Below are 17,918 nucleotides of genomic sequence, written 5' to 3' on the forward strand. Positions count from 1 at the left end.
CAGTGGCAGAGCTGTCTGAACGCAGCGATGTGCGCACATTTTCTCCGCGGAGACGCTCTTTGGACTTAATTTAGATCTGATCCTTAAATAATAATAATAATAATAATAATAATAATAATAATAATAATAATAATAATAATAATAATATAAACACTGGGGGAAAAACGAGAAGAAGAAGAAAGGACAGTGAGTGCGCCGGGTGTGGGGGGCTTTTTTTATGGGGATGATGCGTTTCTGAGTAGTGTTGACAATCGTCGGTTCATGTGAGTATTTTATTATCCAGGAAGGGGGGGGGGGAGGCAGAGGGACGGGGGGGGAGTTCATCTCTCTCTTTCTCTCTCCCTCTATCTCTCTCTCTCGCTGCTTTGACTGACTGACATCATGCAGTCTGCTTTAACGTGTCACTCTTTCCTCCAATCTTTTTCCTGATTTCCTCTTCTCTTTCCCTTTTCTTGCAGCGGACACCGGAGAGGAACGCACACACACACAGGCTCGCACACACGCGCGCGCACACACACACCCGGCAGTTTTGGACTCGTCTCCACGATGATGAGCTTGTTTTCCTCCACTTCCCTGACCGGAGGTCCGCAATAGTCCCGGCGAGGTGTGGAAACTGGGCTTTTTTTCCTTCTTCTTCTTCTTGTCGCTTGAAGGGAAAGGGTCTGAGACTGAGAGGAGTTTCTGATCGGAAGAAGTTAACGGAGGCAGAAATCAACCTCGGACACTCCTGCAATGAAATAAGAGGAAACACCGAGGGATTTTGCTACACTTTAATCCTTCGTTTCCACCGAAGAGCTGAAGCTGCTTTTTGCCCTTTTTCTTTTTTTTTCTTCTTGCCTGTTTTTGTTTCTTCACCAGCTTGGCCGCTGTTCTGATCTCTGCATGAAAAGTCAAGCGGGAAATCCTGCAGCAGCATGCCGAGGAGAAAGCAGCAAGCGCCGCGGCGGTCAGCAGGTAAACACGCACTCTACTTCCACCCTCAGTTCACACACACACACACACACACACACAGATCTGCACGGACTGATACGTTTACACAGCAGGGTCCTTCGAGCGCAATCAGCTGTTTTTCCATCTTATCCTTGATTTCTTCTACTTAAGAAAATCAAGACAACAGTGCGCAACTTTTCCCACAAAATGCGCAGCATTCAAGTTCTGCAAACAAACCTTCTTTAATACTAAAAAAGGAGGGAGACATGTTTGATGTGTTTGCATGGGTTGGGGTGGCGGGGGCAGAAAAGGAAAAGAACAGGAAAGTGTATTTTCAGCTTGTGTTCCGCCATCCCTGATTTGATGCTTGATTGATCGCCTGTCACGCGACTCCCTTTGATCTATTCATTCCTGATAAACATCAGTAAATCATTCACGGCGCAGATACGCATGCGTCAGACGGCCGGACCCACTCCCCACCACACTCATAAGGGGAACTTTTTTTCTTTTTTTTTTTTTCTAAGAAGCAAAGAAAATACAAATTGAAAAAAAAGTTCTCAAGCGGGATAAATAGTTCACGATTAGCGCTCAAGAGAGAGGGGGGAGGGAGGGGGGTCGTACAGAGATCACACAGGGATGATCCTCAAACACTTGCAGGGCAAGAGGGGGGTCAATGGTCACTTCTGTGTTCATCTCCTAGAAACAGGAAGCCCCAAACACAGAACTTTACATGAAACACTAAAAAGTCCAAATTAAAACAGTTTTGCTCTGAAAGAGTTTAGGAAGAAATATGATTGGCATGTGGGAGGTAAAACCTACTCTGAAAAGCTCACAAGTGACTAACTTTCAGGACCAACAAACACACTTTGGGTCTCTGACTGTTTTGTTAGAGTGTTTCTGCAGGTTTCAGGAAAAAAATGGATTTAAAAAGGAGATAATATAACTCCTAGAAAATCTAGTTAAGATCTACATAACTTGTGACTTCCTTTATTCCAAATCCAGTCTCTGCTTTTTTTATTATCTGCCTGCTTTCTGTCGCCACCAGACATGAACTGTTCAGCGACTGAATCCATTTGATGGCCCATGAAAGATATATGTGTGTGTGTGTGTGATTGACACACATTTCCAAATAAGAGGAGCCTTTGAAGTCCGTGCAGTAATGACCAAAGCCGAATAAAACAGCTGTAGAATGTTAAGCAGGTGGTGGAAATGCAAGGTTAAGCAGACTTAATCAAGGTTGTGACGGCGAGACTTTGAACTCGGTAGGGACTGTAATTTCTAATTGACGCGAGGCTTTCGTGATGGATGGAGAGGAAGGTGTTTGAAGAACAAGGCTGCGTGGTGAAAATTAGCTTTTTTGGGCCTGTTTTTCAGCCCATTTTAGCTCCGAGGCGGCCTCCAATTGTTGATTTATCTTTCTGAATATTGATCTAATTGTCTTTTTTCCCTGACAGACACATACATCATGGGCAGCGAGGGGGTCAACTTATTTCCAGAAACTTTAACACCTTTGCTAATGTATTTGTGCACGCCTGCTTTCACACCTTTAAGTGGCTATTTTTTGCAGAGCATTAGCAGATATTTTCAACAACCCAGATTTGTCAGTTTTGGAGCTGCTCTGAAACTAAACGTTGCATCTGCACCTCAGAGAGGAGAAGAGCTTTCAATAGCTCTTTGTATGCCATTTCAAATGGGCTCCATTTCATCAGTCACAGTGATGATTTTAGACCCAGTAATGGCGCTGTACCCTATCTACTTTATGACCAGTGACAATACATCAGTGTTCTCTCATTTGGAACCGCATTACTGCATCTGTTAGTTTTGGCAGTTGGATTCAGCGCAGTGCAATTTGAGCAGCAGAGACTTTTTTCTCCTTTTTTTTTTTTTGCTGCAGTCATTTGTTGTCATTTCCAGCTTTTTTTTTGTTTGCTTTTTATTTTAGTCTGCTTTCTCTGTAGTGCACTTGTGTTTCCTGAGTAATTAATGACATGTAAACAATACACTAATATCAAGTAACAAAAGTAATAAGAAAGAGGAGATTGCAGTCGGAGCAAACAAACCAAATTGGAGCTGCAGTTTGTACAAATGACCTTCATCGTTTATGATACGCAATAAGAGCACTAAAGTGTTAAAAATATCACACACTGGCGGTATTGCTTTTGATCATGTGCACTCAACTTAGCACTGAAGTAATCTGCAGATTAATTAACGATACAATTTACATATAACCAACAATTTGATTATTAATTAAGTAGTTAGTCGTGCATAAACTTCCTCCTGTTGAGCTTTAATATCATAAACCAAACATCTCTAGGTCTTGATCTTGCATCTGCAAGGCTTCTTTGATATTTTACAGCGTAAAAATTCTGTATTTTGGTTTGTTGTAGTTGTACTTTTTTGGCTGCTAAATACACAGCTTGCTCTAAAAGTGTAGAAAAGAAGGAAAGAGAGAGTCATAAACACTTGTTCATAAAGAAAACCGTGCATCTTTTCTATTTTCTTGGAACATAATGTTTAAATATGGGATCATAGAGTATTACAGCCAGATAATCAGTAATTACAGCGGTTTAATTAGCAGATGGGAGAAGCCGTAGCTCCATATTCCTGAGGTCACGGCTCTGATTGCTGTTAGAAAATGAACGGCGCCGCCGCTGCACGTCTGCTCTTGCTTTTAGTTTGCCAACTGCAGTATCTTAAATCAAACACCGTCACTCTAAGTAATGAATCTGTCAACTAATCATTCAGCGTGTCAGCGTGATTACAGTGTGACACTGTTGAGTTTGTTCCCGAGGAACAGGGGGGAAAAAAGGTGTAGCTTAAAAAAAGAACAACTAAAAATAAAACATTGGTTTAATAACGTCTCCTGTACAACGTTTAGTTATTCTGACTGAAGAGGTGGACCACAGTGGGGTGGTACAGGACGCAGATCAACACAGGGATACTGCCTCACTGATGTTTATGCAGGGGGTTTTTTTGCAACCGTTTGAAAATTTTGGACCCCGATGCAAGTAGATTTGTTGCAGGTCATGAAAGGAGGAACGCTAACTGGCTGTTCACGTTTAAATAAACTCCCGGGATTCACTGCTCGATTTTAATGGTCCGTTCGTAGCTCGGCACACGTTAAATTAAATTCTTATGCCGCATTTGTCCACCTGGAACAGACATTTTTTCACTAACATCGGTGGCTGCCTTCTTTTCTCCCCAACGTGCCGCTAACGCCAAAAGCGGTCTCTTAATTACAACTCAAGGGGTGGGGCCTCCCTTTATCTTGACGGCATCATTAGCCAGGGTCCCTAATTATCCAGGTAGCTGGCAGATCAGTGACGGGTCCACAGATTACTGCTGACAAAATCAGCAAGGTGTCAAGTCTGCAAGCTGCCTCCATGACATCAACTCACTTCTTATGTCCCCCCCCCGCCTGAGTTTTTCTCAGAGTAAACTCAACAACAAAAGTTGCCCACACTGTCGCCTGGCATTTAGCATCTGAGCGAGTTGCAGTAGAGGTGGTTTGCTGTGGATGAGGCCTTCAGTGAATGGGAAAAGATGTTCTTAATTCTATCCCTCTGATCTCTCTGCTCGCTGCGTTCTGGTTTGTTTGACAGAACAGGAACAAAGTTCTTCAGCATTAATACATTTTGTTGTTGTTATTTGCCATTGTGTTCCTCTGCAGGAGTTTAGCTCACGGCACCTGTCAAGTAAGGGAGCAAGCACGGAGGCTGAGGCCCATGTTAGTTTTATCGGGATGCTTCTGATAAAGAATTTAATGACATTTGTCAGGATGTGAAGCAGTGCTGTGAGGCGAAAACATAATATTTGAAGTTAAAAGTCTGTAGATGACACAGGAGGAGTGTTTGTGTGTTTATGGGTGTGTGTGTGTAGCAGTGCATCACCGAGCAGGATGAGAATTTTGTGTGTGTGGGAAAGTGTAATATTCAGATCCTGTGATACTGCAGCGTATGTAAAGTGTCATTAACAGGTGACATTGACTGAAGGAGTCAGTGGATATATTTGCTGCGCCCCACACTCCGCTACACCCATACTTTCATTTGCATGTGCTGTCGGAGCCAGGAGGCCTTCAGGAAATCAAAGACACACACTAATCTGCACACACACACACACACACACACACAACTCCACTCTCTGTCCTCATCGTCGTGGAGGTTAAGTGACAAATGAAGATCGATGACTGCTCTTATGGAAAAGAGACGGTCGAACTGAAAATATGTGGGAATTAGACGCGCCAGCCTGAAGAGTGAAGATGTAAAGGCATTCAGCGCTGCAGGCGCGAGGTAAAACTATCCTCGAGTTTAATGAGGTTCAGAGGAAGCCGGAAAACCTGGATTTTCACTCAAGCACAACGCAAAGAGCCTCAGTTGAGGGGAAGGGAAGAAAAAACAAAGCAATTTTTACAGAAACCAAACTCACCAGCATCCCAGATTTTAAATACACCATGCTCCTTTTTTTGTTGTCAGATTTTTCAGTGCACCTGTGTTTAATTTGCAGGAAAACTTTGGAAAGATTTCAAATCAGCTGAAGGATAAATACCAAAGTGTCAGGTGGGAATGTAGGCTAACAAGTGAGATGAGTGAATAAACAGGAATAGATTCTAAAATGACAATTTCCTTACACACAAGATAAATGTTTAACACACAGATATTACATATTCTAATCAAAATTTCTTTTCTTGACAATCAAAAATATTATAAAAACAGGCCAAGGTGTCATCCGCGGGTACTTTTTCTTGTTCAACCATCAACATAAAGCTAAAGCTGCATATAGAAAAGAAACGCATCAAATCATATTTTGAAAGCTGAAAACAACATGTTTTGCTAAGTAAATCAGCTGGTTAGTGTCAGCGTTTATATTATAGATAAAACAATGACCGATCTGAAATTCTTGAACTCAGAGCGGTTTGGTATCGCACGTCCAAAACAACAAAGTGAAAAGGATTTGTTTTAAAACATCAACTAAACATTATAATAGGAGCTTCAGAGTTGGACAACTGGAGCTGGTCTGAGTGTGAAGGAAATGTTATGACAAGTAGATGGGAGGTGTAGGGTAATACCTTCGTTTGGATACCAAGCATATAAAATCTCATGTGTGTCATTGTTTTTCTTTTTATTGTGCTGCTGTTTTGTGCATCCGTGTTATCTAGTCTTTTACATCACTGTACGTATTGTGTTTGTCCTTCAATGATTGACAGCAAACATCACATGGGCTCTGTCATTGTCTGCTGGGTTAACATTCATTTAATTATTTCCCCCCTCTTTTTAGTTGTTGAAGTGGAAATCATTGAGGCTGTTGCACTAAATTTGCTCCAAATGACTTGAAATACTTGCCTAAAATTAAAGTTTCTCCCAGCGTTCAGTGTACTGGGCTGAAAAGTGGCCTCTGATCAACAAACTAATCATTCCAAACAGCGCTGCTGTGACTGAGTTGCCACTGGACGCCCCGTTCTGTTTGGCCTTGAAGTCGTGCTGCTTCTGTTAACCAGTCTTGAACATCTGGCGTGCAGCAGGATGGGTGAAAGTGGGTGCGGGCGAGGTGGGGAACGCAGCAGAGGGGTTGTGAAGAAAAGGTATTAAAAGTGACAGATGAACAAGACTTGGGGAGACGTTCCCCCTGCAGCAGCTGTGACTGCTGCCGTTGCTCTGACAGGTGTCAATTAAGAATTACTGCAGAAGCCCTGTAGTCATTTTTTTCCTGCCCAGCTGTCTGTCTGTATGCCTTTTTGAGAAATAGCACTTTACCCTTGTCATTGCGTTAGCGCTTAGCTGCAGTCGCCCCAGAATACAAGTGCATGCCGGGCACTCTAATCAATAACTAGTGTATTAGCAATTATTTTGCCAATTGATTTATGCCGTGGTAGCAACTCCCAACGTGGTGTTATTAGCTCCTGATTTTATGTGCCTGTGCCTGTGCTCTGCTGCGAGACATGCTTCACACATGCTTGCCCTGCTGTTGCCAGGTGGATGTAGTTTAACCTTACAGGTAGAGCCAAGTACACATGTTGGGACACACAAAGACAATTAAGTCCTTGAAATTGTCTCAGGAGATCTCCAGGTAATGGAGTTTAACAGCTCAAGGAAATTGGACTTCCATTTCTTACTTACATGTACAAGCAGAAAATAACTTCTTATTTGGTTTTCTTGCAAGCCCAGAGCTATGGAACCATTTTTTCTGAGCAAAATTATATGAAAACAAGATAACTGGGATGCTTAGTACATCAGCTGGTTGGGTGAGTGCCTAGTGTGGAGAGACTAGAGTTTTTTGGGTGGTTGTGTCGTAGTCTGTGCTAATATACAGCAAGGTCACTTGTTTTCTATCAACTGTAAAATAAGTCTCTTGTGCCAGAAATAAAATAAATGAACAAATGACTACATTTTGTAAAAGTTAGTAGAGAATCTGAATATAGATAAAGGGTTTGAGCCCAACTGTAGGTCACGAAAAACCATGATCGGTCTTGAGATGACAAATAAATTGGAAAAAAAATGTGCAAATATGTAAATTATTTTCACCACAACCATTACAAAAGGTTAAAAGGATATTCACAGATTAATATAAAAAATAGTCTAATAAATGATAATGAGTTAAAATTGAAAATTATAATATGGTTTCATATGTATTTAGAGTTTCTCATGTACAATCTCATTGGTAGAGCTTTAACGCCATGCATGAGTTTGTAACAAAGTCCCTTCACAACTCTAGAGAGAAGTGTGTGTAAAGCACGATGTACTGAAATAAACAAGGACTGGCTTTAGTGGAGAAAAGTCCGGGGACTAGATTTCCATTCCCAAAGGAATGTTTAAATGATAAAGTAGATTGAGAAGAAAATAATGTTTATATTTTTGACTAGTTTACTACAAATATGCCATCTGGGAAGGGAAATAGTTAACAAATGGCACTATGTCCTTGAGAGCGGACACTGGGGAAGGTTGTGCTGGAGTGTAGTACCATCTCTCCTCCTTTTACCTCTTCATCTCTGTCTCATCCTACTTCCTTTGACTCTACCTCACTGCTCATTTTTGGGGGGGATTACTACCCTCCTCTCTCCCCTCTGTAAGCCTTCTCTCATCTTCCTATCTGTCATCAATCTCTATCTTACTGACTCAATTCTGCTCTACCCTGCTCATATTTTCTTTCATCTCCCTCCCTGTCTCTCAACCTCATCTATCGTCCTCTTGCCGGATGCTCAAGAGGCAGCGAACTGGTTACAAGAACATGAACTCGACATCTGAAAAGGCGAGTGTAATGGTCCCCTCTTTCAGACCCACTGGCCTTGTTCTCGGATTTCAAGAATCTCTTTTATTCGCCTCAAACAGTGTGATTTCAGCAACCTCCTGCAGCCACACTTCAGAGTTGTGAAAATCCTAAAGGTCATAGAGCAGTAAAGTCCTGTGTCATGTTCTTTGAAGTCTAAACACATGACTGTCACATATTTTCCAAGAGTGGTTTCCTTTCCCATTAGGCAGACAGTTTATCCATACAACATGTTGCACAGGGAAAGAATCAAAGCGAACTCTGTTAGTGTGGCTCTATTCAGTCTTGTCTGACTTTTTTAGTTTGAAAGACACTCATTGACCGCAGTTTGCCTGGGGTTACACAAAGTAATCACTTAGGCATCATCGGCCTCAGTGTGCCACTTGATGGGCAGTTGAAAGGGGATATAATGTTTTGAGATCCCACTCAGTTCAACAACACCACATGTTGCCCCAGTAAATTCCTCTGAAATCTTCGCAGAGCTGCTGCGCTGTCTGAAACAGTGACAGTCGCAGGGGGTATAAGCTCAGCTCCGTCCCTTTAAGTCGTCTGGCTCCGAGAGAACAGCAGGGGGGGGCCTCTTGCACACCCTCCTCTCTCAGTGTGTGTCTTTCGTCACTCAGTCCCTCACTCATCAAAACAACCGTCTGTCCAGCTTATTGGCTAGCTGCCCACCTGAGCGCTTGTTTCTGGTCACCTGTCTCTGTTTGCATGATGACCCAAAACATTGGCCAGTTGTCGCTTTCAGGTCCATCTGCCTCTCGCCTCCTTTTTCACAGAGGTCCTTGATGACAGGTGGTGCCACGACGTCAAACACTGAATAATGTTAGTAGCTGCATAAGCAATAAAATCTGATGCAAATCCATATAAATGAATGATGGGATGTGCCAAAAGATAACTTTTCAGTGTTGATGTGTACAAGAACAGAAAGCACAAGTCTTGTCAGAGGGTGGAAGCAAAAAATTAAAAGCTATTTAGACTTTAATGCCTGCAAAATTCATGATTTTTTGTATGTATAGAAGCAGCTTGCAGACTTGACACCTTGGTGAGTCTGTATGTATAACAATGTCTCATCTGCATAGCAGTAAACATTTATCTTGTGCTGTCTGATAATAGTAATGAAAGCAATTATAGCATGTGGAAAATGTCATACTAAACACAGAACCTTGCAGAACTCCACAAAAAACTCAGATTCAGACCTAATGGCCCTTTTCCATGGGCTCAACTTGGCCCTACTCGGGTAGACGCGGTACGGGTTAAGAGTCTTTCTATTGCGTGGTCTCACTCACTTTCAGTTTGCTTCTTAGTACCTACTCAGTCGAGCTGAACATTTGACATCAGCAGACTGCAGGCCATTGATTGGCTTTGTTTAATATGTGAAGTTGTATGAGCTTTTCTGGACTAGAAAAAAACAACAGGTTGTTTTTGTCTCCGTCAGCCACAGAAAAACATATTAGACAGATTTGTCTTCGCTCTGCTTTATTTGAAAATACATCACATCAGTGTGAAAAACAAGAGCAGCAGCATTAATGAAATTAGTTTTTCTCTCAAAATGTACATTAAACTATTTCTTTAGGTGATTGCTGTTGCTGTAGAAATAACGTTAATTAAATATAATATAACTGACAAGGCAATAAAGACGTGTTTTTTTTAGCAGGGCACTTTGTGCACGTCAGGAATGTTTAATTAAACTTTGTCAAACTAAACAAGATCAAGGAGCTGAATTGCTTGTGCTGATTAACATCACGTTTATCGAGTTCAGTCAATTACCCTGTCACCTTGTTAGATTTTCTGCTCTGCTCAGTCTTTAAAGTTAGGAAGACAGAAGCCACTGAATTAAGGCCTTTATGGTACTTGTTCTTTTTTTTTTTTGTATTTTACAGTAACTTAAAAAACAAGAGGCTGCAGCAATGCAAGTGCGTAAATGTTTTAGAGTTTCAGTGTTAAAGCAGCGCTGGCTGCTGCTGACATAATAATGAAAATCATAACTGATACTGTGATATGACTGATACCTAAATCTGTTTTTCTGCGTAAATAACACACGCTTCTCAGATGAATTAATGTATTTTTTCCAAAAGTGAAAGCTTACTTTAAGTTTTAAGGATATACTGGTGTTTTTAGTACACAGAATATAGGGGGAAATAACCTTTGTGCTTCTGATTAAAGTATTGGAAGTTTGATTTTGACATTGAATTCAAAGACTGGTACACATCAAAAAGATGGGCCATGGGTGCATGGCAAGACAAAAATCTGACTACTTTTAAGTAGACAGGTGGGTGTTTTATTAGATTTTTTAGTTTTATTAGATTTTTCAGCTTGATAGAAAAGTGTCCAATTGTTTGCCGTTCTCATAAACAGCAGTGTTCATCTTTGTGAACATAAAAAAACATTCGTAAAATTTGTAACTTCTCATATAAATTAGTTATGGAAAATCTGAAATGCTCAGGTTCTAAATTTTGCATTAGAAAAATTATATCAAATTGTGTTCAGATTCTTTTGTTGAAATAGCACGTTCTGACTTTTGTGCAACGCTGAAACAATAAATCCAGCAGTCTGAGTTGCGGCAGGTAAACAGAGTAATATTTTACACTTAAATTGACTTGGACTCCTTTAGATCTTTTAAATGTTTGTGGTTCTTGTTTTAAAAAAGCAAACAATAAAATTTTTAATGCATTTAAATCTCACAAAGAAACAGTAAATTGAACAGCAGTTTTACACATACGCTGAAATTGTTTAGGCTGTTTTCTGCCTTGCCTCACCACACAGTGGACCTACTGTATGTGTCCTGTTGATGGCACAGTCCTGAATGTGCCCCCCCACACACACACACATACACGTCCCTGCTTGGGTTATTTGGGATCGATTATGTATGGAGGAGCTGAGTGTCTACAAGACCGGGGCCAGAGAGCCAGACAGGACCAAGCAAAGCACCATTGTGTGAGCTCAAAAAAGAAGCAGTAGAAGGATGGCTGAAAAAAAAAAACACAGAAAGGAGAAAAGGAGACTGACAGCAGACAAAAAAGAACCAGGGTGCAAAGAGGGGAGGGGGGAATGAGGGAGTGGAAAAAGAGGAGGCAAAGCAACAGAGGAGTGAAAGAGAAATGACTTGATGGGTTGAGGGATGGAGAGAAGGGTGAATAAAGCGGGAGTGAAAAGTATCAAGGCAATGAAGAAGAGAAAACAAAGTGAAAGCAGTTGGAAAGCAGAGGAAAGGAACGAAAGAGGGGAGGATGTCACCCATGGCTGCCACTCATCACTCACAGCTTAATGACGCTGTTTTTTTCCTCCCCTTCTCTCGTTTCTTCTCCGTGGAAGAAGGAGGGGAGGGAGGGGGTTCGGCCCGCACCCAATCAAACGGGGTCGAATAGAGTTCACAACCTCCAGGTGGGACCATCCTCCACCAGGGAAACACTAGTGTATGTGTGTAACTCAGAAAATTGTCTCTGGAAGAGGAGATAAATTAACGCAAATGCTTTCAGACATTTTTTTTTCTGCCAAGATTTGTGATCACACTGAGGTGAAGATAAAAACACACACACACTAGACTGAAACGCAGATTTTTTTATGCGTAACGCTTCTGTAAACATAGCTGAGCTTTTGTTTTGCCGTCCTGTCAGCTTCTCAGTTTTCGTCGAGGTACAAATGACTCGGTAAACAGAAAGTCGAACCTCTTTGACCGTCTGTTGCTTCTCGTTTCAGTTTATGTATCTGTGCACGCTCGTGTTTGCGCTTTCACCACTCATCCTCTCACTCATTCCTGTTTCTGGGAAGCATCAGCCTTTTAAAACTCAAACGACAGGATTTTTTTTTTTTTTCTCCCCTTACTCTCCTCCTCACACCAAATTTGGGGAACAGCTGGGGCGGCCATGACGATGATTTGTCTCCCTCCACCCGTCTGCCTGACAGGTTGAGAGCATACACACACATCCGTGCTGCTCGCAGACACTAACTAATAGGCACACACACAATTAAACATCCTCCCTGTATCGCAGACAGACAGGCACAAACACACGAGTACACGTTCGCACAGACACAAGAGTAGACACCAGAATAAGAGGCCGTTTTCTCAGGGTGCTGCCAAAACACTCTGATTTCCTATAGTCTGGGCGGCCATACATCAGCTCAGGGCCTCCCAGCCCGGATGGCAGGGGCTGACAGAATGACATGTGTCATTTATCAAACGAGGGGCGCCAGGCCTCAGGAAAAGAACAGACCGCCTCGTGACAAAGCCCTCCAAGAGCTCTCCTCCACACACAACAAGGCAAGTTTGTCATGGGACAGACACTGACAAATCTACGGAGATTAAATACACATGAATACACACTGACGCTAACACGCAAGGAGCGGATACACACACTGAGAGATCAGATCAGATTTTCACACAGTGATCACACATTACATTCAAGCTCTTTTGCATTTTGTAAAGTAATTTTAAAAAAGTTGTTGTGCTTAAAGACGACTAAAGTGCACTTTGAGGTTCGTGTGATACAATAGGTGTGTATATGACATCTGCAAGTCTGTGGTCTTTAGGCCCCTTTACGGTGGACTGTGTGAAGCCTAGAACTTTGTGACTGCACAGATTGTGGCAACAACAAATGCACTACAGTGAAACGCCCACTCAAAAGGTGGGACCAATACTCAACAAATAACGAAAGTATGACCTCTCAACCGTAGAAGAAATCTAGACATTCCACAGAAACCTAAAAAGTTGAAGCTGGTTCCTGTACAGGTTTTACACCCACCCCCTTTGTGTGAACAAACTGGACATTTACGATGATAAAATAATAAAATACAGTACAGCTATTTTTATATTGACTCTTGTTGAGTTTTGTAGTTCTTACCTGTATGTTCAAATATTAATTTTTCCAAGATGTTTAGCCGCTAAAACAAAATTTTGTGGCTTTAATTCTCAATAACGGAAGAAGGCAAGAAGCAAGGTCTAGTATTATTCTATACAGTCAAAGGTATGACCACAGAAAAATAACAAGGCTACTTTATTTGGTGGCTGATAACGATATATGTTGCTGTTTATCCATATTTGTACAGCGTATCACAAGCTACAAGGACACACAAATCACCTCTAATATTTTGGTGAGAATACGTTGAAAGTTTCTTTTCTTTTGGACAGTTAACAAACCTGCACATTATCGCCACCTACAGTACTGGAGTGTGAAACTGTACACCTGTGAGTGGAACACTCAGGCAAAAAAACAGTATAAAATGGCTGGAAAGTGCTCCCTTGGCACACGGAAACCATGCTGAAGACTTTACACTTCAAGTCTAAAAAGGAGTTTTCTGGATTTTAGTGTGTTGGAAACATAGCTAAAATTCCACTATCCCACATGTATACCCATATCTTTGTTCTTGCAGCCAGAAAAGAACCCCAAACTACTTATTTTGTCAGCTGCAGACTCATCCTTCTTAATAAACAATCATTTGCTGCCAAAACTGAGCTCCGTTTCTATCCTACTATGCTTAACATACCCACAGCATCGTTTTCGTTCAACGTGTCTGCTCATTCCCTTTCTTCTCTCCTCTTTTTCACCCTCCATAGCCTGTTCATTTTTCTCCATGATTTATTTTCTCTGCCACATGTAACCTGACAGCCATCAGTAACTCTCCCACCGACATACACACCTGACCTCCTGACATGCAGACAAATACACTAACACGTACGCACAAATGCACATCGCTCGCGTCTCACTTTTTATTCATTTACCTTGTCTCTGGCCCGTATTACCTCACGCTGCTCTGAGGTAAGCTCTGCAGTCACATACCCTCTGTTTTACCCCTGTCCTCCTCCCCCCCTCCCACCCTCGCAGCCCTCCCATTAACATTACTGAAGATGGATGTGTCTTCATAGTGGAGATTGATTGCGGATATAGAGTTATGGTGCCATTTATGTGTGTGCGTGCGAGTGTGTGCTAGCGGCAGAGGATGGAGGGCACTTTGGGAGGCTGAAATGTGAGGGAGGCAGGCTTTTCTCTCGTTTCCAGAACCTTCCAGCCGTTCGTTGTCTGTCCGCAGTCTGATATTGTGCTCTGTTGAAGGATCGCTTCCTCCCTTCCTGCCGCTCTCTCTTACTTCATAACCACTGTACACACAAACTCTCTGCCCCCCTTCCCCCCACCACACACACACACACACACACAATTAGGGTGAGATGTCTACTGATACTAGTCCACTTTAAGAGCCCACTTCATAATTTACAGACTTTCTCCGGGGAGCCTTTCTCTTGCCCTAAACCCTCCTCCCTCCTATCATTTCTTCTTTTGTCACTTTATTGCCATGGTCATCAAAAAGAAGTAAAAACTCCACGCAGGCAAGCATTCAACTTATTCTTTAATTCTACTTTTTGTCCCCCCCATGCAATTCATCATGGTTAAATCCTAAGCCAGTGTTGAAATGAAACAGTGCAACTTTGTTTAATGGAGCGCCAAACTTCAGCGCTGACTCGTCTCACAAGCGGGCAGAATGAGAAAGAAAATGTGGCGATGCATAAAGGATAATGGTTTGGATGGGCCACAATTGCAGGAATTTCCCCGGTGACACACTCTGTTAAAAGCACTAAAATGTTTGGGGATGTTTGGTTGTCCCCCAGCAGCCTCCTGCCCCGAGGGTTTGCAGTTCTAATTAATTTCCCTAAAGTGACTTTATGGTTTCTAAAGTTATTTCATTGTCTGTCTCTGTGCATGTAAGTCAGGTCTCTCTGATTTCTACATTTTAGTGTTCTGGCTTGTTTGGGGTTGAGAGGAGTTTACATAAAATAATGTGAACGTGTTTGTGTGGGATTTAGGTGGTACATCCTTTGGAATTATGTTCAGACATTAGACATAATGGAAAAACTTCTTTTGTATCTACAATAAAACAAAGTGCTTTTAGTTAAATGGTTAAGCTTTAAGCTATGGTTTAAACATTTTAAAGTGGAATTCTGTGAATGAATTTATAAAAAGATAATATCTTACCTGCTGTAGATAGCTTTTTAAATAGCTTCATTTTGGAGTAAAACGGGTTCATTCTGAATGGACTAAGAAGCTAGCTGCCAAACCAAACAGGGTCAAGGCAACAGTGGATTACTGTCTTAAAACAACTTTAGGCTGGAAAATTTGATAGGTTATTTTTTGCAAACACAGTTATTCCAGTATTAAAGTAGGATTTTCCTGCTGGAAGTGCCCCAGAAGTGCTAAAGTTAGCTGCTGCTTTTAAATGTGCATGCAAATAACAATAGAATTCCATATAAATAACCATGTAATGCAAAACTTACACTAATATAAATTGTTAAGATATATAAGATAGCTATTGGGTGAACTGTGGTGAAATATTTGAGGTTAGAGTTGTTTTAGGAGGGCAGCAATCCACACTCAGACTAGCTGCTAGCTCATCACTCTGGTCAGAAATAAACTAATTCTCCAAACTGAGGTCATTCAAAGAGCTATCTTCAATAGATAATATATTATTTGTTCATAACCTTCTCAAAGAACCCCACTTCAAAGGATCTAAACTGCCCCTTTAAGGAAAAGACATGCCATAAGTAGTGACAACTGCAGCACTGTGAGTTTGTGTGACACTCAGTATTTTATCTTTTTTTGAGCAGTTTTAGGTTGTACCACTGAAAACAATGAGATCAGTTGTTTTTCAGTCAACTCAGGCACATTCAGGGGATTTCTTTTCAGGGGAACAGAAAAGCCACTGTTCTCATTTACGTCAACTTGACATCCATAATGCACATCCATTAGACAAACAGTGATGTTTTCTAGAGGAGCATGAGACAAGAATTAAAGCTACAGCTGTTTGAGTTTATCTAGTTGAATTTGATCATTCAGCCTTCTTTTGTTCTCAAGAGGTCATTGAGGGCTGACTTGTTTAAATGAAGAAGGAGGGGGTTAAAAAGTATAAGAATTAAAGCCTGTATCACTGTTAGTTTTATTACATTTAAACAATTACAGACATGTAGGGAGCACTACAGTCAACCAGCCAGTAGATACTCCAGAGTTTTTGCAGCTTAGGTCTCCATAAACACACTTCTCAAACTGTAAAGATATCTACTTAATCTCTTCTCTGTTTTAGCAAAAGAAGACATATGATTTCTTATTTTTACTTTATTTGTTTATTGTTCCTTTATTCTCATTTCTTGTATTATATTAAAACGTTATATCTTATTCTGCTTCACTTTAGTTGTTGCTTTAGAAAACTGGTTTGTTGAATACCTTCACTGAGATTTAAATTAAAATGCTTGAAGAAGATTGAACAGAGAAAACACCAAATCATCAAAAAAGTAGCCCGGTCACCTTCAACTCATCTTGGTTCAGGCCAGATGCAACATGTGTGACCTCAGTGTTGCACTGGGTTCAAAAACACAATGTCAACAAAAGCCAAAGTTTTAAAAAAGCAAGGAAACTTTCTGTTTTTCTGTATTTCGTATCTTAATAAACCAAGTCCTATTGATCATCAACAGTCAATCAAATAAACGATGAGCAGTTTAACAGAAACTCATCTGCATTATGCATTTTTTTTCTTGCCACGACAAAAGCCAGATAATGTTGGCCTTTTTCTTTTAAAGAATCAAACATTTCAAGAAGCTGAACAGATGAATCTTGCTGCGCTACTTTTTTTTACCGGGGCATCCCAGTGTCTCTTTCCTGCAGAGAGTAAAAGATCATGTAAGTGTGTGTCTGTGAGTGTGTGTATTTTTCTTTTCCTCTGTGTCTCGGTTTCTTTTCAATGTTTTGTTCCTCAGCAGTGTACAAAGTGGACAGCCTTTGTGAATTGAGGGGAGGGCTGACAGTGCAGAGAACCTTGATTGATGGCTTATTGTGCAACTGGACTCGGCTAGACCAAACTGGTTAGGTTTTGACCCTGTTTTGGCCCCGTGCCCTCTCTGTTTCTTTTTTTTTAAGATCTTAGCTTTCTTTTTTCTTCATTTTCTTGTGTGTCTCTACCCTTGTCACTCTCCTTCCACATAAAAAATATATATTCACACGTACCTCTTCGTTCCTCCACGTCTTTTTTTTTTTTTGTTGCTCCTAACTCATCGCTGTTGTCATTACTCTTTGTCTTCTGTTTCCCTTCTTCCTTCCTTGGCCCACTTTGTTTGTCAGTGCTCCTTCAGGACACATTTTATCCCATGAGTCATTTCATCAGGCTCATTTCACAGCTCTTATTCATGCATGTTCTCTTGTAAACCCTGTCTACTTTCAAAGCATAATCATACTTTGCAGAAGAATGCATCAATAACCACTTTTCTTCTTTTTGTTAAAAAAAAAGAGGGATGAAGTTAACCAAAACCAGTTCAAACTGTTTTATATCCTGTTTTATTTCTTTCCTGCAATGATTTTTCTGCCTCTCTTCACCACACAACCATAGTGATTTATGGTAATTATCCATCTTTGGGGTCATCCATCAAGTGGTTGTTGCTAGGCGATGAGAGCAGCTGTTGTTTAGTCGAGGGAAGCTCCACAGTCAGGGTTAATGCAGGTGAATTCAAAAGACAGCATCTTTGCAGAAAGTATCAAACTGTATTATTTTGTGAGCGCATCTGGTTTGTGAGTTAATAATTGTAGATTTAAACAAAGAATTTATTTATTAAACAGTCATGCTTATCTTCAACTTCGATTTTATATATTTAATGTTTTATACACTCAAGGCTTGCGTTAAACTTAAACAGACTATTATTTACAGTATCAATAATATAACCTATATTACTGACATTTGAACCTTCAATAAATCTG

The 17,918-nt window shown here is 41.0% G+C and overlaps 1 protein-coding gene across 1 annotated transcript in view; it reads left to right on the top strand.

Annotated features, from left to right (window-relative positions):
• Positions 1-12: 12 nt before the first annotated feature.
• LOC108242046 (teashirt homolog 1) overlaps positions 13-17,918 on the top strand; it is a 28,763-nt gene continuing 10,857 nt past the window's right edge. Inside the window, exons 1-2 of the mRNA XM_017426628.3 lie at positions 13-263; positions 459-954. Of these exons, the coding sequence (XP_017282117.1) occupies positions 915-954 (40 nt within the window). The 5' untranslated portion in view covers positions 13-263; positions 459-914. The remainder of the gene's footprint in view (positions 264-458; positions 955-17,918) is intronic.

This window comes from Kryptolebias marmoratus, linkage group LG5, assembly GCF_001649575.2.
Source record: "Kryptolebias marmoratus isolate JLee-2015 linkage group LG5, ASM164957v2, whole genome shotgun sequence".
Taxonomy (NCBI): Eukaryota; Metazoa; Chordata; class Actinopteri; order Cyprinodontiformes; family Rivulidae; genus Kryptolebias; species Kryptolebias marmoratus.